The sequence below is a fragment of the Lissotriton vulgaris genome, chromosome 4_1 (assembly GCF_964263255.1).
Source record: "Lissotriton vulgaris chromosome 4_1, aLisVul1.2, whole genome shotgun sequence".
NCBI classification, from domain to species: domain Eukaryota; kingdom Metazoa; phylum Chordata; class Amphibia; order Caudata; family Salamandridae; genus Lissotriton; species Lissotriton vulgaris.
The window spans coordinates 1,261,751,872-1,261,775,075 of NC_141691.1; the positions used below are offsets into that span (position 1 = coordinate 1,261,751,872).

General features: G+C 45.3%; 1 protein-coding gene across 1 annotated transcript in view; it reads left to right on the forward strand.

The window, feature by feature from the left end:
* LAMA1 (laminin subunit alpha 1) overlaps nt 1-23,204 on the forward strand; it is a 533,346-nt gene that overhangs the window by 467,288 nt on the left and 42,854 nt on the right. The window contains exons 50-56 of the mRNA XM_086965467.1: nt 415-559; nt 1,206-1,347; nt 5,801-5,915; nt 11,334-11,504; nt 12,441-12,586; nt 13,335-13,523; nt 13,755-13,956. Coding sequence (XP_086821593.1) covers nt 415-559; nt 1,206-1,347; nt 5,801-5,915; nt 11,334-11,504; nt 12,441-12,586; nt 13,335-13,523; nt 13,755-13,956 — 1,110 coding nt within the window. The remainder of the gene's footprint in view (nt 1-414; nt 560-1,205; nt 1,348-5,800; nt 5,916-11,333; nt 11,505-12,440; nt 12,587-13,334; nt 13,524-13,754; nt 13,957-23,204) is intronic.

Below are 23,204 nucleotides of genomic sequence, written 5' to 3' on the forward strand. Positions count from 1 at the left end.
TAAAAATAAAATACACCTTCCCAATATATTTTCACAACAATATTGCTCTCTCCTAATGGCAAAAAATTGAGTAAATATGCAATTAGGAGTGAACAATCTACCATTTCTATTCAAATTTTCAATGTAAGGTCATAGATTTTTGTAGATCCACAACTATGCCGAAATCAACAAAAATCAAAGGTGTAAGTTAAGTTTCGATTCATAGAATTCCACATATGTTAGAAAATCAGGACTTCTCTGTTTAAGTTCTGCAAACCTGTAGTAGTATTGTGCTAATTAGATCTCTTGCTACAAAAGAGACCATTTTGTAAAGCTGCATTTCTATTATATCCAATATTGCATTATATATACATAAATTGAATTTATATTTTTCTCTTTTGTTTTTATTCATAAAAGTACTTTTCTTTCTTGCAGAGAGATTTCTTATCATTTGAATTGGTAGATGGGAGAGTTAGGTTGACTATTGATCTCGGCTCTGGACCACTTGTAATGTCTACAGAGAAAAGATACAACGATGGAGCTTGGTATATGCTGTCCTATGGTCGAAACAAGAAAAAAGGTGTGTCTGGACTGAATGGAATTGAAAGGATTCCAAGTATTTAGTATACTTTGTAATCACTTCATAATTGTTAAAAGTCCTCTTTAAAGTAGTAGTCAGTGTTCTAAGAGATTGGCGCATTGGTGCATTATCTGATAAGGTGAGACTTACTCCTAGGCCTAGTCAGACGTATATACATTTTTTGGGGGTAGCATCCAGTGGCTACAATAAAGAAAAAAAGGCACATGGAGTAGGGAGTGGAATCCACCTGGCAGTTTTTAAAAAAAAATAATTGTAACATTTTGGGACTTTTTTTTACAAACACAGTTTATCTCTTGGAACTCTTTTATGTTACAGTACCCTAAATTCAATTTGGCACATGTAGTGAGAAACTCTGCATGCTGTACTGGGAATATTGGGTCAAATGTGGGTAGAATTTTAAAGGTGTGTCCTGAGGTTTCTACTTTATGAATGTTCAGATAGTTTGTAAAGGATGGTGTGTCTTAAGATACCGCAGTAGAGTAACTTGCTGTAAACTGGATACTGTTTTTATAAAATGTATTAAGGATCTAGAGGTGAAAAAAGGTGACGCATGGTAATTGTAATTCACCATATATCGGTTTTAGTATGGCCTTTGCAGCTAAGATGTGCTTTTCTTCTCCCCAAGGATACCTAGTTGTTATGGATGCATTTAACTCCAGGCAGAATGAGACCATGCGCGGTGAATCACCTGGCAATGCTGCAGACCTTAATCGCTCCCCTAAGGACCCAATTTACATTGGTGGACTCCCACGGTCAAGGACTGTCAGGTAATATATTTGAAGAGGAATCAGCAATCTCTGAATAACTATTGCAAAACATTGCATTCGCGCCCAGTGGAAAAAAAACATGTGACTTAGACATGCTAGTCTGCAAATTATCATAAGCCTGACACCCCTCTGATGTCATCAATTTTGGTTGGTTGTACTTTGGGTAGTAGATAGTCTGAAACAGAGTGTTGGATCTAATGAAATGGATGATTCCGGGTGTGGCACATTTGTTTCTTGTTTTTCTATTATTTTCACAGTTTCAAATTTTTGTTCACTGGAATGATTTAATCTGATGACTGAATACAGACTGATATGATATAGCTTGTGTTTTTCAACCTGCTACAGCCGATGTTTTGAAAAAGTATTACTGTGTAGCTTATGGCTATGTACGAGACGAGCTGAAAAAGAGGAAAATCGTATTGGTCTCATTTAGGTGCTGGGGCTAAAGTGAAACAACCAAGGTGATGGATATATAGTACTTTTATTGATCTTAGCCATTGGCAATCGCTCGGGCAGCACAATTTTCATCCACCATGCCACTCTGGACAAAGGTGTGCTTGCCTTATGGAAATCAGTGCAAGCCCTGTCCCTTATGGAAACAGTCCACCCCGAACTGAGAAGAGAACCACATGCATCCCAGACTGGTTTTTCCATACTTGGGGCTCGTCAGAAGGATGTAGCTCAACTTCTAGGGCACAGGGAGTCCAAGACCCACGTCAGGACATAAACATCTCCCTTAGGGCATCTGATGCAGCAAAAACAAGGATAAACCGGGAGAAAAAAAACTTTGAATTAGGCGAACAACACATTTTTGTTCCTGATATAGACATTTTGCAATAAAATTGTGGGAAAATGAGTCAAAAAGGTCTTTGCACCCGACATTACCGCTATGTACTATATCCAGTGAATTAGTTTAGAGTTGAGCACTCAGATCAAAGTAGCACATTTCCTATTCGGCGCTAGTTTGAAAACAAGTGCACAAATCATTTGTGCCACTTGGAAGACTAGTGTTACTCCTCAGTGCGAAAAATTCCCTGGTACAAAAACTGCTCAGAACTAATAATAATGTAGTAGGTGCTCACTGACATTTGGCATCATAATTAGCAATTATGGCACCAAGGCACAAATAGCTTTTACACTTGTTGTTATTATGCCTGCTGTTAGCAAATTTGCAGCTTTTAGCATTTATTTTTAATTTAAAAATAAGTTAACGCTGAGTGCTGGACCAGATCGAGTACAATTCTACCAACTGGCGCTAGGGCAAAAATAGGAGCAGAACCTTTGCTCCTGGTCTTGCAAACACCCACAGATACAATCCACAATCACTGCAATATTCTTTCCCATTCTTGCATACCATAAATGTAAAGCAGTTATCATTTGGCCCTCAGGAGCCCATTACAAAGGGTCCATAATGCTCTAAGGAGCCGGTAACAGGAGTTTCCAGCTCCATTGGGAAGCATAAGGTATGCAAGTACACCTCAGGCCCAGGGGTTTAATTTCAGCCAGCCATATTGCCTGCAGAGAGCTGTCAACATGTCCTGATTACAATTCTTCTGAAAACGGTGAACAAATTGTGTGATTCCGTGCGCAAACCCAGAGTCTCATGTTTGGATATTTGGATATTTGGAGGGGTATTTATAGAGCGCGGCGTTCGCTCCGGAAGGAGCATCATGGCGCTGATAGTCCTTGAAACCAGGTCACAGAGTGATAGGGGGGAGCTAGATGGAGGCTTTAGTCCAGTCGTCGGAGAGATTAAAAATCCAAGTTTTGAGAAGTTTCCTAAAGGGTTTCTCAAGTGTCTGAAGTCTGAGGTGTCTGGGCAAGCTGTTCCAGGCTCTAATAGCCAGGGTGCTAAGGGTTTTTCCGCCTTTAGACTTCAGATTGAACTTGGTGGAGGTCATGAAGTTTTCTTGTGAAGATCGGAGGGAACGACTCGGATTGTAGTGTGGGAAGCGTTTGGTAAGATAAGAGGGACCTGTTTTGTTAAAGGCTCGGAAGGCAACGGTGAGAATCTTAAAGAGTATTCTCTTGTGCAAGGGGAGCCAATGTAAGGTCTTTAGGGCTGAGGAAATTGAGGATTTGCGTGGAAGTTTTAGGACAAGGCGGGCGGCAGTGTGTAAAACACTTTGAAGTTTAGAGAGAGTGGACTGCTTGGTCCCTGCCAGGAGGCCGTTACAGTAGTCTACACGTGAGAGTATGAGGGCTACTGTTACTGTTTTTCTAGAGTCGAGGGGGAGAAAATCAAAGAACTTTCTCAGGGATTTGATTATGCCGAAGCATTTTCCTGCTACGGACGTGACGTGGTGATCAAATGAAAGGTCAGAGTCAAAAAGAACCCCGAGGTTCCGGGCAGAAGTGACGTCTGGGGGGGAGCAACAGAGTTGTCAGGCCACCACAGGGCAGGACAGAAAGAGGCGTTCTTTCCAATGGGGAGGATCTCAGTTTTATTTGAGTTGCAACGGAGGTGGTTAGCGTCCATCCATTGGAATACTGCAGTTAGGCAGTGTTTAAGATTGAGCTCTGCCTTGTTGGAATTGTCGTCTAGGGGGATGATCAACTGAGTATCATCAGCATATGAAGTGACAGTTATGCCGAATGATTCTATCAGGGTGAGAAGAGGGATGAGATAAATGTTAAAAAGGAGGGGGCTTAGGATGGACCCTTGGGGGACTCCGGAGGACACCTTTTTCTCATTGGATTGAAAGGAGCCCAGGGTGACAGTTTGGGACCTATCGCTAAGAAAAGATCTGATCCATGATAGGGCTGAGTTGGTGATGCCGATGTCCATAAGTCTATTGATCAAGATGGAGTGAGATATGGTATCGAAAGCTGCCGTGAGGTCAAGAAGGATCAGAATGGCCTTCTTCCTTTGGTCTTGCAGTGTTTTAATGGTGTCGGTCAGTTCGATTAAGGCAGTTTCGGTTGAATGTTTAGACCGGAACCCGGATTGCTGGGGATGGAGTATGTTGTGGGATTCCAGAAAGGTTTTGAGTTCTTTGTGGACTAGCTGTTCTGTTATTTTGCCCAGAGCGGGGAGAAGGGTGATAGGACGGAGGTTGGTCAAGTCCGCTGGGGATTTGTTTGCTTTTTTCATAAGTGGCTTGACCACACCTTTTTTCCATGCGCGGGGAACAGAGCCAGAACTGAGAGAAAGGTTGATAATGTCATTGACGATAGGGTTGATCTCATCAATGATAAGATGGAGAATCTTAGGGGGGCAGGGGTCGGAGGGGGATCCAGATTTGCAGGAAAGGATCGCTTCTCTGGTCTGAGCCAGAGTCACCGGAGTGAAGTTTTTGAGACTGTTAGCAGTCAGGCAAGGTTGGTCAGGATCGAGGATTTTGTGTGTTGAAGGGGGAGGGGGAAAGTTTTTTTGAATGGAGGTGATTTTATCGTCAAAGTAATCAGAGATTTTGTCACATAGCTCTTGGGATGGGGGGATTTCGGGTTGAAGAGCTTTGGGGTGGGTGAAGGTCTTTACTATAGTAAATAGAGTTTTTTGCTTTTGGCTGGCTTCTTTAATGGCGTTTACGTAGTATGTTCTCTTGGCCGATTTGATGGTAGAGAGATAGCTTTTCCTCTGAAGAATATAAGCGTTTCGGTCGCCATTATCGTAGGTTCTGCGCCATTTACGTTCCGCTTTCCTGCAGAGTAGATGTGCGGAGGCTAAGTCAGGTGTATACCAGGGAGCTTTGATTTTAGTTTTCTTCAATAGTCTATCCTGATGATTGGATGGGCATCGTTTAGCAATTTCTTGTGAGAGCCAGTTGTGAAGGCGGTCAGCATCTCTATCGATGTTACCAGATGGAGAGGGGGCGTTGGTTAGGGAAAAAGGATTGAGAGTGTTATTCCTCATTATCTTCTAATAGAGGTATTTACCCACTTCCTTTGAAATTATCAATGCCCATGGTATCAGTAATGTGGCAGGGGATAATGGGGTTCGAATTAACAGGCCAGTTACTGGCCAACTTGACGTCAGCCCATTATTTTCATGCTACGGTCATCGTATACAGTTGTACATACTCAGAATTAAATTAAATATGAAGCATTCTAAATTAAATAAAATGGTAGGCATTGTTTTCTTAATCACATCTATGCAAGTACTGAATTAATGCAACCCTACGGGAAGTACTTTCTGAGCCCAGCGATGATTTTTAAATCTTATGTCACATTCGAAATTGTTAAGCAGATAATAAGGTAGAACAGGCATACTTATGTTGAAACATAAATTATTATATTTGTGACCGCATTGCACATCTGCGTTTGTTAATCCTAGAAGAATGTGCCAGGTTGGAAGGTAATGTGGTTGGATTGCTATGTACTATGTTTCTTAACACCTTTGTGCGATTAGTATGCTCCTAGCTAAGGCAGCAAAGCCCTTCTACTCATTATTTTAATATTTCCGAAGGGTGCATGAATCTCCGAACGATTTCATGTTTTTTTTTTGTTTCAGAAAAGAGCTGAGCAGCAGGTCCTTTGTTGGGTGCATTAAGAGCTTGGAAATTGCACGTTCTAACTTTGACTTGTTAAGTAACTCCTACGGCGTAAGAAAGGGCTGCAAATTGGAGGTAGGAGTCACTTACATGCCATTAAGTGGGTTGATGTAAACGATTAATGAATTGTGCCATGAAAATAAAATTCATATTCGTTGTTTCATTTGATTCAGTAAAGTCTGAAAATACTGTACTGCAAACTTTAAGGTCTGTAATTTTTCCTGCGGCTTATAGTTTGATACACCTAATCTGGTAATAGAAACCGAATTAAGAGTTTAGAATGTTCTCTGGGAAAGTGTTCAAAGTACCTACATTTCTTTGCTGCACCATAATACCAGTTTTTTAAAGGTTGTAATATTCAGGATAGTTAAAGTCTTGTTTTCTGAGTTTTTTATGGTAGTGGTTGTTTTTGTGTAAAATTACTAGGAATCACTCTGCTAAGAAGGCCATATCATGCCATTTAAAGATTGCAAGGATGGTAGTTTGCGTGCAGCTCCGTGTGTTGTTTGTTACATCTGGGCAATAGACAAATTAGGGAGAATTGTCTACAATGCAACAGAGATCACCACTTCGCGCTGTACTATCTTGCACACGTGCGTGAGTTCAGAGCCACGCAAACTGCATGGTATATGGTAGTCACTGAGACTCATTGAGAGTGGTGTGTAATGCAGTGATAATTGCCACTCTGCTTTAACAGGAAATAGTTTTTTTTAATTTTTTTTTTTTATTAACACAAGGCATAAAAACATGAAAAAGAACAACAGTACATGGGGGAGACATTCTCCCATATCACTCACCATCTGACAAAGGGAAAAAGGGGGGAGGCAAAAATAAACCACAATACATAATCATAGAAAATCACGGTGATGCAGGAATATCAATGGGTGCATCTACCGGTGGCACACAAATGTCCCCCCTATAACTATTCCACAACCCCCACACAGGTGTTCACTTACGGGGGCTGCCCCTAGTCACATAAACAGTTTTTTCTCGGAACATACACCAATCCATGTTCTCCTTCCATTCTTCAACGGTCGGCACCCTCTCAGACCACCACCTTTGTGCTATATTCCGCTTCGCAATCATATTACATAAAAGTTACCCACTTAGTCTGTGCCACATTTAAATCCGTAAACAGTAAATATTTCTTATCTCAGTAGAGGTGGGCTGTCCACTGCCTCCGCACCCTCTAGCAATCCTCTGGCCACTAGTATAGTCACTAGTATAGTCAGTCTGTTGTAAGGCACATTGTTTGCCCCCTGTATGATTGATCTCCCAGAATCAAACTGCATGGTCATTCATGTAGGTTCTTCGCTCATGGCCTGAGCTTCTTTCCTCATTGCCCAGCTGGACAGTGGGTGATTTGCTTGCATACTGCTGTGAGCCATGATCTGCAGCTCTTCTGAGCAAACTAAACAAGCAGGTACATTTCTTGGGAGCCTCCTTTGGTTTCCCCACTGCTAGCAGCAGTGCTCAGAGCAAGTTCTCTGATAGGATCAATTTAAAATGTCACTACAGAGTAGTGCCTGTAGCTATAGTATTCAACTCTGGGCCATCGACCATCTCTTTGTGCACTGCCGAGTTTCAGTTTCATTTGCATGGCCTAGGAATGCTGAGCACGAGAAATATGACATCATGGCCAGTCCATGTGCAAACAAGATGTGGCACATGCCCTGCTCAGTGAGATGACTTGCTGCCAACTTCAGTGGGTGCAGGCCTTTTATGTGGATATGTTGTCCTCTCTCAGAAGTAGTTTGCCCCGGGAATCACTTTACATGGAGCTGTGCTTTGGTGCACATTCATGCATCTGCTCATTGGTGTCTGCAGAAGGCCGGCCCTGAGAGGCATAGCTTCTTCTGAGGTTCTCAAATCCCACATTTTAGTCGATCAATAATTCAGGGAGTACCGAATCAACATAGATTGTGATAGCATGAAAACAAAGCTGCACAGGCCACATGCATTATGTTAAGTTTCGTTACGTTATGTTATGTTGATTTGTATAGCGCACTAATCACCCAAGGGAGGATCCAGGTGCTTGGGCAAGTTGTGCAGGTGTGTGGTCCGAAGGTGCTTATATGAAGTGTCAGGTCTTCAGCTTCTTGCGGAGCTCAAGAAGTGAGGAGGAAGCTCTGATGAGTTGAGTGAGGTTGTTCCATGTCTTGGGTGTGATGCAGGAGAATTACTGTGACTTCTGTAAGGCCCTATAGAGTTGTAAATGAAGTCGAGCGTACTTTTCAATTTTTTTTGAAGCAGCAAATGCTAATCAGTTTTCAATGAGGTAAAATTATTTCATTTAAACCGTTACTACAGTTTCATCTTCACTCAGCCAATCTCCTGATACAATGATGTTTCACTTTAATGAAAAGTCATCAACCTAGCTAAACATTGTGAACTGGTGCTGACTTTGAATGCCTCAGAAAATTTCTGTTTGTAAATATGCCCAAGTACTTGTTCCAGCAAAAAAAAAAGAAACCCATTTGATCCAATCTCCTTCTATATAAGCACCAAGTATAAAATATATGAACATTGTATCCTTTTCATCTCCCTCAGGCTCAGTTACAGAGACTCCTCTAGGAGACATTCCATTTCCAGAAGAGCACACCAATCCCAAGCATTAGCATCTCCTCCTTGCAATGAGCCCATAACCTGAGCAAAGTGCACCCTGCACATTGAACGACCCAAGACACTTCATAGAATCCATCATTTGATTACATTTTCAAGTTTTTTCATAGAACTTTTTTTTACTACCCAGCGAAAATTTTCTGCAACCATTTCCAATTCCCAGAGCATCCTTCCCTTGCAAAGAACCACCCTGCAGTTTCCTGAATCATCACCCACCCCATACACTTCTTACCACAGATCTCTCCTTCTCAGCAAACAGAACCCTTCCAACATTAGCACTCCCTACAACGACCCCTTCCTTTGCCAGAAAACATGCTTTCCCCTCCCAGCAACCCTCAATACCAGAACCCCAATCACTCCTATACTTTCAGGTGAAGCATGCCTCCATCTCCTTCTACACATCTCTGAAAGAAGCATATAATTGTACTTCCCTAAGAGGAGTACACCTTTTTAAGGTCTCTGTATGGATTAGGGATCAACAGTTTGCATCTGTTTCCATTCCCTAAACAGCAGGACATTCGCATTCGTTTTTTTTGGTCAAATGACTGAATACAGGTAGAGGTGAATGATTTCTTTAAATGGGCTCTGCGTGCTGCTTCAAATTGATTTCTCTTAATATTGATCTGATCAAGGGGAATACAGTAATCCCTTCTGGATAATGGAAATTACATGATTACTATTTAAATTTGACACACCATTGATAATGTGATTTTGCTAAATTCTGTATAGAGTTTTAAAGGCAGGATATTTTGGGGCGTACTCCTGGGGTTCTTCGTGACTCCCACGAAAGTGGTAGCTTTGGTTCAAACACAGCATTTATTTGCGCTATATAAAACTTTATACATAAATAAACAAAATACCATGCAAAGTTCTGCCTTTTTTCAGATATTGGGCCCGCAGGACCAAGTTATATTGACAGTGTGGCATGCAAGAGTCCCATTTGTGGCTATGAGTTGAGATCTGTATCACGGTGCTTTTTGAATTAATTGATTTTTTCTGATGTGTATGAACTCTCATCTTTTGCTTGCATGTTTTGATCTGGGTAAGACCACCACCCTCCACGCTTGGACCCCGATCAGCACCGAAGACACCATCCGCACGATGAACTCCATCCACTCCGGATCACCGACCGACCCCTGCCCTCACCACGTCTTCAACAAGGCCAACGCTGTCATCGCACCCCACCTGCGAGACATCATCAACACATCCTTCGACACCACCATCTTCCCTGAGAGCTGGAAACACGCCGAACTCAGCGCTCTACTCAAGAAACCAACAGCGGACCCCACCGACCTCAAGAATTACCGCCCCATCTCGCTCCTCCCGTTTCCAGCCAAAGTCATCGAGAAGACCGTCAACAACCAGATGGCCGATTTCCTCGAGACGAACGGATCCCTCGACCCCTCACAGTCCGGCTTCCGAGCCAACCACAGCACCGAGACCGCCCTCATCGCCGCCACCGATGACATCCGAGCCCTGATGGACAACGGAGAAACAGCGGCCCTCATCCTCCTAGACCTCTCCGCGGCATTCGACACGGTCTGCCACCGCACCCTAGTACGGCGCCTCAGCAGCGTCGGAATCCAGGACAAGGCGCTGGAATGGATCATCTCCTTCCTCGACGGAAGAACACAGAGAGTCCGCCTACCACCGTACAAGTCAGAGGCCACCGAAGTCATCTGCGGCGTCCCCCAAGGATCATCTCTGAGCCCCACCCTCTTCAACGTCTACATGAGCCCCCTCGCGGCCATCGTACGCAAACACAACCTCAGCATAATCTCTTACGCCGACGACACCCAGCTGATCCTCTCCCTGACCAACGACCCCGCCGCCGCCAGAGCCAACCTGCACGAAGGGATGAAAGAGGTAGCCGAGTGGATGACAACCAGCCGCCTGAAACTGAACTCGGACAAGACAGAAGTCCTCATCCTGGGCTCCTCTCCCTCCGCCTGGGACGACTCCTGGTGGCCTCCCGCCCTGGGCACCGCACCCAAACCGACAGACCATGCACGCAACCTGGGCTTCATCCTGGACTCCTCCCTCTCCATGACCAGGCAAGTCAACAACGTCTCCTCGGCGTGCTTCAACATCCTACGCATGCTACGGAAGATCTTCTGGTGGATCCCCACCGAGACCAGGAAGACCGTCACCCAGGCCCTCGTCACCAGCCGACTGGACTACGGCAACGCCCTCTACGCCGGTACCACCGCCAAGCTCCAGAAGAGACTCCAGCGGATCCAGAACGCCTCAGCCAGACTCATCCTCGACATCCCACGAACCAGCCACATCTCCGGACATCTGAGAGACCTTCACTGGCTCCCCGTCAACAAAAGAATCACCTTCCGCCTCCTCACCCACGCACACAAAGCCCTACACGACCAAGGCCCGAGCTACCTCAACAGCCGAGTCAACTTCTACGCTCCCAAACGCCACCTCCGATCAGCCAACCACGCCCTCGCCGCCGTCCCCCGCATCCGAAGAGCGACCACAGGAGGAAGGTCCTTCTCCTACCTGGCCGCCAAGACCTGGAACTCCCTCCCGACCGACCTGCGCCTGACCCAAGACCACCTCTCCTTCAGGAAGAAGCTGAAGACCTGGCTGTTCGAGCAGTAGCGGCTCTCCCCCCCCCCCCAGGCGCCTTGAGACCCTACGGGTATGTAGCGCGCTTTATAAGTGTCACTGATTGATTGATTGATTGATTTTAAGAAAGTGTTGAAATACTAATAAAGCGTCAATTCTACTGATTAATAGGCATGAAGCTAAATTGCACAATTGCTCTCCTTGTGTATTAAGAAATTATTATTCTCAGAGTACCAATTAGACATGTCTGTAGTTTTCACTTAATATTTATTCATTTGATCATCACAACAGCCTATCCATAGCATTACTGTTCTGAGTAATGGCTACATTGAACTACCACCCATTTCCCTGCCTTCAAAGTTTGAGATCATGGCCACCTTTTCCACGAAGAATGATACTGGCATAATCCTGGCTGGCCTCAGCAAGGGAGTGAAAAAGCGTAACCGCAGACAGGCACATGTGGTAAGTATTTATTGTACTGAAACAAACAAAGGGTCACTCCTGACCTGGAAAGCACTTGTTCCGTCCCTGACCCTTTTTTCCCAGTACCTTTTCCATCCTTTTACCTAATTCCCATCCCATAAAATGTGTTTTATTGCACATGTACATGTTGCTCTGTATCCTCTATTGCAACCTTTTCATATACATGGACCTGTAATATGCACTCGTCCAATCGTTTTTTAAATTAATGTGTAAATGCTATGCTACCTTTCCAGGCTAGTTTAGAAGTAGAAAAAATCCTGATATAAGAAAAAAATTCAAAAAATGAACAAAAGAAAGTGAAAAATCTGGGGTTCACAACAGGTTTTGTTTGGTATAATAACATAGAAATGGAACAGGTGTGCACTAAGTTTAAAGTGGATTATCTTTGTTTTTCACATCAACATTACTGTGTGCTACACCAGGAAAAACGCTCAGTGCATGCTAACCTTTAATGCAATTCATGATACGTCTTGGTAATGGTGAATGTTTGTACAGCTAAAAAAATTATGTCGCAAAGTACGAGCTATTGATTTGCAATAAATCATTTACATTACAAATACAAACTTGATGCCATCATATGTTAGCGTAAACTAGTTTATAACTGCCAAGCTCTGTGAATAGAGATAGCCACATTTTTGAAAGCCTAGCAACATTTGATTCCTGTACTAAATTTGAATTTCGGTGAACGCCTTACTATATATAACATTGGCTCGCAATAATTTGAAGTTTTTGTTTAATTTTTAAAGATATCATTAAGACAATATCAAACTTCTTTATAGCAGGCACCAATGTGCTAGTACATTTCTTTACATAGGGCATGTTCCCATCATCGCCATATAACCATTGTCTGAACTTTGAAATCATGTGTTATGTTAGATGGAATTAAATTGGAAGGTTGTGATTGTCTCTCCACAGCCATCTTTCTCTATCATGTTGGTGGCTGGGAACTTGGAAGTGCATATTAACCCTGGCACAGGTATGAGAAAAACTGTCCTTAAATCGTCCACAGGAGCTTACAGCGACGGACAACAGCATTCAATCATCGTGATCCGCAACAAGAGGTATACCTTAACACCAACATTGTAAAGGTTGTGTTAATGTAATGTATTGCGACTTATATGTAATGTATTGCGACTTATATAGCACACGTATCATCCGAAGGCATCAAGGCGCTTGCCTTGGGAACCCGTCCTGGCTTTTTCCCTGTGAGATAACCTTTACTGGGCATCCCCAAGGTGAAAGCCAGGCATCCCACAGCGGTTGGGCCGCCGTAGTGGAGATTAAGCAAGCTATTGCCCAGAGTTGCAGTGTGGGACCCCATGATTAGAGTAGGCACCGAGGCGAGAATTATCTAGTCCGTGCACATTTTTTGGCTCAGGACCCTGCGGCGTCGGGAATTGAACCCTGGTCCCGGGCCAGACCTCTGCATCAGGGTTTGCCGCTTTAATCAGTGAGCCACACTCCTCCGTGTTGATGCTAACTCAGCAGTTTCTATTGGTGGACTGGAAACACATAATATTTTCTGCTTCACTGAGTTTTAATAGCTACTTATGAGTCTTTTTTTACTGCGTGAATCCTGTGTTTATATTCCTCAATAAAGTTGAGTTAAAAGCTTTTCAATAAAGAGTGGAATATTTTGTGTTGCTCGTCCATTAGTAAGTGTCACATTTCTAGCCGAGCCATAATGTCACAGAATTAAATTGCCGAACTGTAGTAAAACAAATTATTTCTTATGTGTGGAGCCTTCTTTGTCACAGCATCAAACTGAAATATAGATACAATTTTACATGCAGTTGTATTACTTTTCAGGAACGTAACAGTGCAGGTGGATGAAAGTAAGCCAACAGACATGAAATTTACTGCCCAGCAACTGGAAGCAAGTTCATTAAATGTTTCCAATGTGTACGTCGGTGGAATCCCACCTGGGGAGAGTATTCCTGCGTTGAAGACTAATAAGTCATTTTATGGTTGTATCCAGAACCTGATCTTTAACATGGAGTAAGTAGAAATAAACACTGTCAAAATGTTTTAACTGGATTTCTTTTTACCCAATGATTTTTTTAACGTATTATAGCTAACTAATTACGAAATATTGTGTTTCACCTGTAAATAGTATTTGTGCATGACTCGTACCTGATTTTTTAGAACCGTGTTGGCATTTTGCTAAATTTCTAGAAAAATGTATAAAACAGAAAATATGTCTAACAGTCTCTACTCTGTTTTATCTAGAATTGTAGACTTCACCTCTGCACTGAAATATGAGCAGGTGGACAAGGGTAGCTGTCTGCTCTCGGAAAGGCCTAGACCTGTTGTGCATGCTGAAGACGTGGAACCTCAGCCTGAACCTCTGCCCTCCATTACCCCCATTAAACCTGCTACCTTTAGGGAAGTACAGGTGATGCCTACGCTCCAGACCACAACTGGTTCCAAAGTGAGTAAGAGATATCAAGAGTATTCATACATTTTGAAAATGGTATGAAGTTAGATATGATTTACTTGTTAAAACATTTTAATAGTGACTTCTAGCCACAGATTCCTCATGTTTTGAATACTCCCCAGACTGGATTTGGAAACTGTTCTGTAGTATCTTAGGGTGTCGGAAGGAAGTGCCATACAGCTGTGCACTGACGCCGTTCCACCACGGAAACGACTTGAGGGCCTATAATGGTGCCACTCTTGCACAGATTTCAGTTTCTTTTTTTTTCGTGCTACTAGATGTGGATCTTGATCTTCTCTCATCTCAGAGACTGATTTATGTCAGCTATTTTCAAAATGTTCTACATTGTGTTAGGGATGTCATCCCCTAAGACAATAGGTTGTTAGCCCTGTAAGGACTGTTGCAAATAGTTGTCTGTGACAGATTCCCACCAGGTGTGCCTGTGGTTTATGGGTTTGGGTCATGACTCCAAGACCTGAAGGGACAAAGGGCTAGATGTAGGTAATTTTATTTTACCACTTCTTAAATACCGAATTTTACCGATTCGATACTTAAGAAGTGGTAAAATAGAGGGGGGGGGGGTGTAGGTATTGCAGAATCGGTAAATACCGAATCGTTCAGATTCGGTATTTACCGATTCTGTAAATACTGATTCCGTAATGCCCATTGATTCCTATGGGCATTGAAGCCCATAGGAATCAATGGGCATTACCGAATCGGTATTTACAGAATCGGTTAATACCGATTCCAGCAAGGGTGCAGGGGGTGTCACTTTGACACCCTCTAGCACCCCAAATACAGGCATGTGTGCCATGTGGCACACAGACATGCCCTAAGGGCATGTCTGTCTGTCACATGGCATAGGTGTGCATGCACACATGTGCATGCACACCTGGATTCGGTATTTTACCACCCAATTGGATTGGGTGGTAAAATACTGAATCTGAAAGGCCTTTGGGACTCAGAAGAGTCCCACCTACATCTAGGAGTTACCGAATCGGTAAAAATACCCATTCAGTATTTTACCGATTCGGTAAATTTACCGATTCGGTAAATTTACTGAATCGGTAAAATTGTCCCCCTACATCCCAAAAACCCATTTACCGGTCGGTAACGTCCGAAATCGGCCGTTACAGGCCGGTAAATGGCCACCTACATCTGGCCCTAAGTGCCAAACCTGAAGGCTATTAGGAAAAGCAAAGCAAACTTTACGTAGCCAACCACAAGAAGATGTAGTGCCGGAGCCGCACCAAATCTTGCTCCAAGTTGAAAGCCTGTTCCTCATCCTGCTCCTATTCCTGGAGTTGAAGGATCCGCTCTAAAAGGCCAGACTTTGTCACACTCCAAATCCTCAGTTAAGCATGAAAAGCATAAGAAATTGAAGCAGAGTTCCACTCCTTTTCACCATTCCCACTCCACTGACAATACATGTGGGTGCAGTTAACTGCCCTGTTCCTTCTGCCTAAGTTGGCTGACTTTGAAGCCACTTCCAAAGCTTCTTCTGGCACAGACCAAGTATCTGGGGCCTTCAGCTAGGCCGCACCTCTTGGATTTTTTACTGACACACTTTGGCACACTGTGGGCCCCGATAGAGATGAGAAACCTACCACCTCTGGATTACCACTAGGAGGTTCGCCAAAAGCGCCAGCGGACTCCTCTGTGCACATTCTACTCTCAACTCCAATACCAACGCCATCCTCGGTGCTGTCACCCAATCCAGGCCCATTGACGCAATGCCAACTTCACTGTCTGAAGAGGTGGCCCTGATTGTCCTTTCCAACACTGACTCAACGCCGGACCAAATTCAGCCAATGTCTCAACCAAATCCGACAGAGGTTTTTCTCTCATATCATTATTAAGCAGGTAACACTCTTTACATTTTCTTCTTGGCGCAGCCTCTGACAGTGATCCTGATTAGGGTGATAAGTTCGCTTAACCTCCATGGAATAGTGGAATGGTGAGGGCTGCCCTGGTTCCGAGCTGGAGATTCCTTAATCAGGCTTGGTGCAAAGGAGCTATTGTCTTGTTTAGCAGTTGAAACATTTCTTGTGGGGATCACCAGCAAGAATGGGTACTTCCACTAGACGCAGCTCTTCACATCCTTGGCTGGGGCACTCAAGAGAAGACAAGGGTCACAGGAATCTTGGTGAGGTCACGGGAGGGCCATGTGTTTCTTCTAGACCTGCGCAGAACTCTGGGCTGCCGACATTCCCTGCTGCCACCATAACTGCCGGCACACAACTCTATGCCAATGCCAATTGGTATGAGGACTAACAACATGCTAGTGGGCTATTAACCTCCACAGAGGATGCCCTTATCTCCCATCCTGGCACAGCCACCAAAGAATCTGCCTTCTATGCCATAGTCATATGTAGGGCAGCTGAAGTCCACGATTTTCATCCCCCCACTATGAAGGTCAAAATGAACGTCCTGACCAAAGTCCTGAAGCCTGACCAGAATGCTTCCGAGCCTCTGCTACCATTCATTGAGGCCTTGCCAGATACCCTTCTGGGGGTATGGGCTAAACCATGTACCAGCCCCCTAGTTAACAGGCAAATTGCCAGGTACCATCGACCATCCCCAGGCGATCCTGCCTTTCTCTCTCAGCACCCTTCTCCAGAGAGTCTTGTGGTTCAAGCTTCCACTAGCTGGACCAATCCTAACAATTTACCTACCACTCCTCCTGACAGGAAGCTGAGAGACGGGAGACTTTTGGAAATCACTTGTTCACCTCCACTAGTTTGGCTCCATCAACACCTCCTTATTACTTGGCAGTTATTTTCATGCCCTCTGGCGCTCAGTGGCACAAGTCCTCCTGGTGTTCCACAAGGCAATTCACAATGGTCGTGATGCGGCAAAGTACACAATTCATTGTGGATTGGACACCACTCACTCATTATGGTGGGCATAGGCGCTAGTTTTGCCTTTCACAGCTGTGGGTGGCTACATTCTACTGGGTTCCTGGGCAAAGTCCAGTCCTTTCTAATGGGCATGCCCTTCAATGGGTCTTGCTTGTTAGGGGACAAGGCTGACTTGGCCCTTAAATGATTTAAAGAGAGTAGACCTTTTGCTCGCTCTCTGTGCCTTTCCACCCACCCTTGTCAGCTGAACTTCCAACATTCCTTTTGTGGCTCCCTACTGCCAGCCTATCCAACCTCTGCAGGGAACCCAGCAGTTTTACCTGAGAGGCCATGGTGCCCACTGCCCCTGCAGCAAAGTTCAGCATGCTGCACAGTGAGTCACCCACCCCTCACGACCACAGCCCCTCCTGCTTAGCTCTTTTATTGTAACCTTAAAGGGTGAAAGTCAACCAGTGGAAAGCAGACTGCACAGACTCTATCCAGGCTAGCAGGCAATCACATTGGACAGATGGGTCCCCTAAACTGTTCCGAAGCTATGCTTTACCCTTATTTTCTTCCCACTGCACCTTTTACCATCTTCCCAATGAATGACAGAGGACCTTCTCTCCATTTAGCTGCAGGAGAAGTAAGCTCTTTTGATCAAATGGGATACTGAGGGGTGCCAGTGTCAGAAGTAGGTCTCATTCTTTATTTCTGGAGCCCAAGAAGGGTGGAGGTCCTCAGCCTTTAAGGGATCTGTGCCCTATCAATTTCTTCCTCTGCAAGGAAAAGTAAAAAATGCTCACCCTTGCACAGGTCTTTTCTGCCCTTGACCCTCGAGACTGGATGGTAGTGATTGACCTGCAGGACATCCAGTTTTGCAGCGTGAATCTTTCTGGATTCACTATGCTGTGCATATTCCGCAATCTGGTGGTTGGGTCCGGAATCGTAGTCTTTTTTCTCTTTTTTTTTATTCGAAGCCCAGGTGGGCGTCGACGTCCCACCATTTGGTTTACCTTCGGTGACGTCGGCATGCTTCCGGCGGAAACTCCCACCCTTGAGTGCCATCTTCAGATTCTTTTTTCCACCGTTGGGTCTGGATCGTCGCGTGAAGCTCCAGAAGTTTTGCAGGAGCAAAGGAGAAAAATAAGCGGATTTCTTCAGGAAAAAACTAAAGAAGACCAGGAGAAGAAGATCATCAGAGCCGGGACGACGAAGAAGGAGAGGAACTTCGAGATCTTCGACGTCCGACGGAGAATGCACACACAGGGGGCCCCCTGAGCGCAGTAATGGACTATACACCATTTAAATTCTGCTGTAATTGCCACCACAAGTACGCACAGAGAGACCAGCACCCGGTCTGCAACCCCTGTCTGCCTATCGACCACAGGAGCAAGGACTTCAACGCCTGCTCAGTCTTCACGCCGAAGACGCTGAGGATTCGGGAAAAACAGAGGCTAGCTCACCCACTCAAACCTTCCGAGGGAAGAGCACGGAAAAGCAAAGAGGAGAGGGCTACACGTACAAAACAAAAAAGAACATGTAACACCAGTAGGAGGCAGGCTGAGATTTTTCCTCCGAGAGTGGAGAAAAATAACCAAAGACAAGTGGATACTCAACATCATACAGTTCGGATACTGCATAGAGTTGGAAAAGAGACCACCAAACAGAAAGCCAAAGAAAAGAGAGCACTCGGGAAGGGAGCTGCAATTGCTCCAAGAGGAAGCTCAAGAACTCCTCCTCAAAGAGGCCATCAAACCGGTCCCATTCAAAGAACGGAACAGGGGAGTGTACTCAAACTACTTCCTGGTACCAAAAGTGGACGAAAGCCTAAGACCCATCCTGGATCTACGGTTCCTAAACAAAAATGTAAAGACTCAAAAATTCAAGATGACGTCCCTACAAGAATACATCCCACAGATAAAGGCCGGGGACTTCTTGTCCATCATAGACCTCAAAGATGCGTACCTGCACATCCCCATGAACAGGCAGCACAAGCACATGCTAAGATTCACAGTGAACAAGGATCACTACCAATTCACAACCCTGGCATTCGGTGTAAAGTCCGCACCAAGGGTATTCACCAAATGCCTCGCAGCAGTGGCCGCACATCTGCGAAGAGAGGGGATTCACGTGTACCCCTACCTCAACGACTGGCTCGTACAGGCAAGCTCTAACAGGACATGCAAAGATCATGCAGAACAGGTCACAAGAACGCTAGCAAGCCTGGGATTCTCCATACACTGGGGAAAATGCTTGATGGAACCGGAGCAGGTGGAGATCGTCCTGGGAGCTCAAATCAACACCGTCCAATGCAGGGTGTTACCCAGCGAGAAGAGGACACTCAGCCTACTGAGGGAGAAACGTCACTACCAGAAGGGGCAAGCTCTGACAGTGAGGACAGTGAGCAAGATCTTGGGAATGATGGCGTCATGCATACACCTGGTCCCCAATGTACGCCTGCAGATGAGACCACTCCAAGAGTGGCTGCAACAGCAATGGTCACAAGCTACAGGAAGGTTGGAGGATCTAGTGGTTGTAACGCACAAAGTGCAGGAAGAAATAAAGTGGTGGACCAAAGAAAGGATAACAATAGGGAAGCCTCTAACACCACTGGACCCAAATGTGACCATCACCATAGACGCATCCCAGAAGGGCACATGAACCATCTCAGAGTGAGGGGCCTATGGAGCCCAGGGGATGCGGTCAAACACATCAATTGCCTAGATCTGAAAAACAGTGTTTCTTGCCCTCGAGGCCTTTCAAAAACATCTGTACAACCAGAAGGTGCTGATATAGACAGACAACACCACAACGATGTTTTACATCAACAAGCAGGAGGGAACACAATCATTCCCTCTGTCCAGCTTGGCACAGGAGATCTGGAGATGAGCAATACCACTCAAAATAGACCTGCTAGCCATACACCTGCCTGGGAAGGACAATGTAGAGGCAGATTGGCTCAGCAGGCAAACTTCAGCATCCCACGAGTGGGAACTCAACATACAGGAAACAGAGAGACTATTCAGGAGGTGGGGCACTCCGACAATAGACCTGTTTGCAACACAACAGAATGCAAAATGCCAGTACTTTGCATCCAGACAACCAGAGGCACTATCCAAAGGGAATGCCCTATGGATAAGCTGGTCAAAAACATTTGCCTACGCTTTTCCCCTGATACCACTGATTCCCAGGGTTCTCAATAAATGCATGACGAGCAACATGACGCTAATCCTGGTGGCACCACAATGGGCCAGGCAGACCTGGTACTCGCAGATAATGGAGATGGCACAGGGTCCACCCCACAAGTTCCCAAAAAGAAAAGACCTACTCTCCATGGAAAAGGGAGAAGTTCTACACCCAGATTCGGAGGGCCTCAGCCTATCAGCTTGGCTCCTGAGGACTTAGAGTTCGCACATCTGAAACTACCAGAGAGCACACTACGGGTGCTGCCAGAGGCAAGGAGGCCCAGCACACGCAAGTACTATGGGGAAAAATGGAAAAGATTCACTCAATGGTGCTGCAAGAAAAAACTCCAGAGAAAGCTGACCAAGGAATCAACGGGGCTAAGATACCTCACGCACCTAATAACAGCCAAGCTAAGCTCATCCTCACTGAGGGTACACCTGGCAGCGATTGTGGCATACACAAGAGGAGTAACAGGGAGAAGCTTCTTTACATCTCAAGTAGTAAAATGATTCCTGGAAGGTGTTAAGAGAATAGTGCCACAAAAAAGGATGCCGCTGCCGGCTTGGAACCTGAATGTGGTACTGACAGACCTCATGAAAGCACCTTTTGAACCCATCCACAAGGCATCACTGAAAATGCTGACAATGAAAGTGGCCTTTCTGGTAGCAATCACCTCGCTACGTAGGGTGAGCGAACTACAGGCACTAACACTGCAGGAACCCTACATCCAGATACACAGTGACAGGGTCGTGATGAGCACAGACCCGCACTGCATGCCAAAGGTGGTGTCAAGGTTCCACATGAATCAGAGTATTCAGATTCCTAGCTTCTTCCAGAACTTCACGACAAGCGCTGAGAGGGCGCTCCACACTCTAGGCGCAAGAAGGGCAGTGATGCACTACATTGAAAAGACGAAGGAACACAGGAAGACAAAAAAGTTCTTCGTATCCTCCGCAAACAGTTACATGGGTAGACCAGTGACTAAGAACACCATAGCTCAATGGATCGCACAAACGATACAATTCTGCCACAAGCAAGCGGGGCAGGAGCTAATAGGAGGGGCACAGGCCCACTCGACCAGGAAGAAAGGAGCAACAATTGCTTTTCTTGCCAACACACCAATTCAGGACATATGCCTGGCGGCAACATGGGCTTCAGTGCACACCTTCACTAGGCACTATTGCGTGGATGTACAGATGAACAAGGAAGCAGAAGTAGGACAAAGAGTGCTTCAACATATATTCAACAACCAACGCTCATCTTCCACCCAGCCGCCACAAAAGTAACAAAACCGCTACAAAATCTATGCACAGCATAGTGAATCCAGAAAGATTCACGCTGCAAAACGAATAGTTTCTTACCTGTCGGTGTAGTTTTGCAGCTTGAAGATCTTTCTGGATTCACTAGCGAACCCACCCGCCTCCGCCAGAAAGATGAGGCTGGGGAAGAAGGTGGAAACACATAGAAAAGAAAGCAAGTTGAAGCTTACAAGATACGTGAAAAGAATTACGTTGAAAAAAGGATTAACAAACATAGCCATGGATTCACTACAAGCACAGAAAAGAAAAAAGAGACAGAAAAAAGAATCCGAAGATGATACCCAAGGGTGGGAGAATCCGCCGGAAGCATGCCGACGTCACCGAAGGTACACCAAATGGTGGGACGTCGACGCCAACCTGGGCTACGAAAAAAAAGAGAGAAAAGACTACGATTCCGGACCCAACCACCAGATTGTGGAATATGCACAGCATAGTGAATCCAGAAAGATCTTCAAGCTGCAAAACTACACCGACAGGTAAGAAACTATTAGTTCCATATCCTCATCCTGCCGTCCCATTGGCGCTCCCTGCTGTTCGTGGTGGAGGAGAGGCATTTTCAGTTCGCTGTGCTTCCCTTTGAACTGACGAGCGCCCCTCGGGTAAAATCTTTGGAGGGCAGGGAAGCCAGTCTTTTCCTACATCGATAACTGGCTGCTGAAGGCGGGCTCACCCGAGGTAGTCATTAACCATGTTCAGACTATGGCGAACCGCCTGTCTTCATTGTGGTTCACCATCAATGTGCTGTAGTCACACCTGATTCCTTCTCAGATGCTCCCTTTCATTTGAGCCATTTTGGGCATGGATTGGTTTCATACCTTCGCTCAGTGGAAGAGAGTCCAGGAAATTCAGGCTATGATCCCTATCTTTCAGCCTCAGTCCTGGATTTCAGTGAGGCCGACTCTGAAGCTGCTGGAATAGATTGCCTTCTGCATCCTGCTCGTCAAGCACATCAGGTGGCATATGTGGGGTCAGCAGTGGGATTTTTAGTTGCAGTGGGCCCAACATCAAGGGGAACTCTCCAATCACATCCCTGTCTCTGAGGAGACTGTGAAAGGTCTGCAGTGGTGGCTACTGGACCACAATTGCACCTGCAGCAGTCCCTTCTCCCTTCCCCACCCAGAACTGACAGTGGTAACTGATGCATCGCTTTTGGGTTGGGGCAGCCATTGTGGAGAGGTGAAGATCAGAGGCCTCTAGAGTGCCAGCTCCATATTAACCTTCTGGAGATTGATTTGGGCTGTCCGTTTGGTGCTGAAAGCCTTTCTGCCATCCATCAAGGGGATGCTGGTGCAGATACTCACAGATAACACTACATCAGAAGACCATGACAGACCTGGCCCAAGTCATCCTAGTTACTCCAGACTGGGTGCAGAGAGAATGGTATCCAGACCTCCAGGCTTTAGCATCTGTCCTCCAATCAAATTGCCCTTCTGGGAGGATCTGCTTTTGCAGCAGGAGGACTAGATTCTCCACCCGGGCCTCACCAACATCCACCTTAATGCATGAAGAACACCTTCGACCTTCTTTGGGAGGTAGTTGTTGTCATCCTGGCAACCAGGCGTCTGTCACAAAAAAACATATATGACTGTCATTGGGACAAATCTGTGATTTGATGCAGCACTCACCAGATTGCCCCTCTCCTGGACAACCTGTCAGTGCTCTGGACACAGTTAAGGGTTATCTTTCAGCCATCTTGGCCTTCTTACGGTTGCCTTAACAGCCCTCTTTGTTTAAATCACCAGTTGTGATGCATTTCTTGAAAAGGCAGCAAAATATGTTTTCCACTTGTCCATTCCTGATGCCTCAATGGGACCTCAACCTCGTCCTTACATACCTGATGTGCGCTTCATTTGAGATGCCTTACAGCTGTCTCTTAGAGCTTTTCACCATCAAA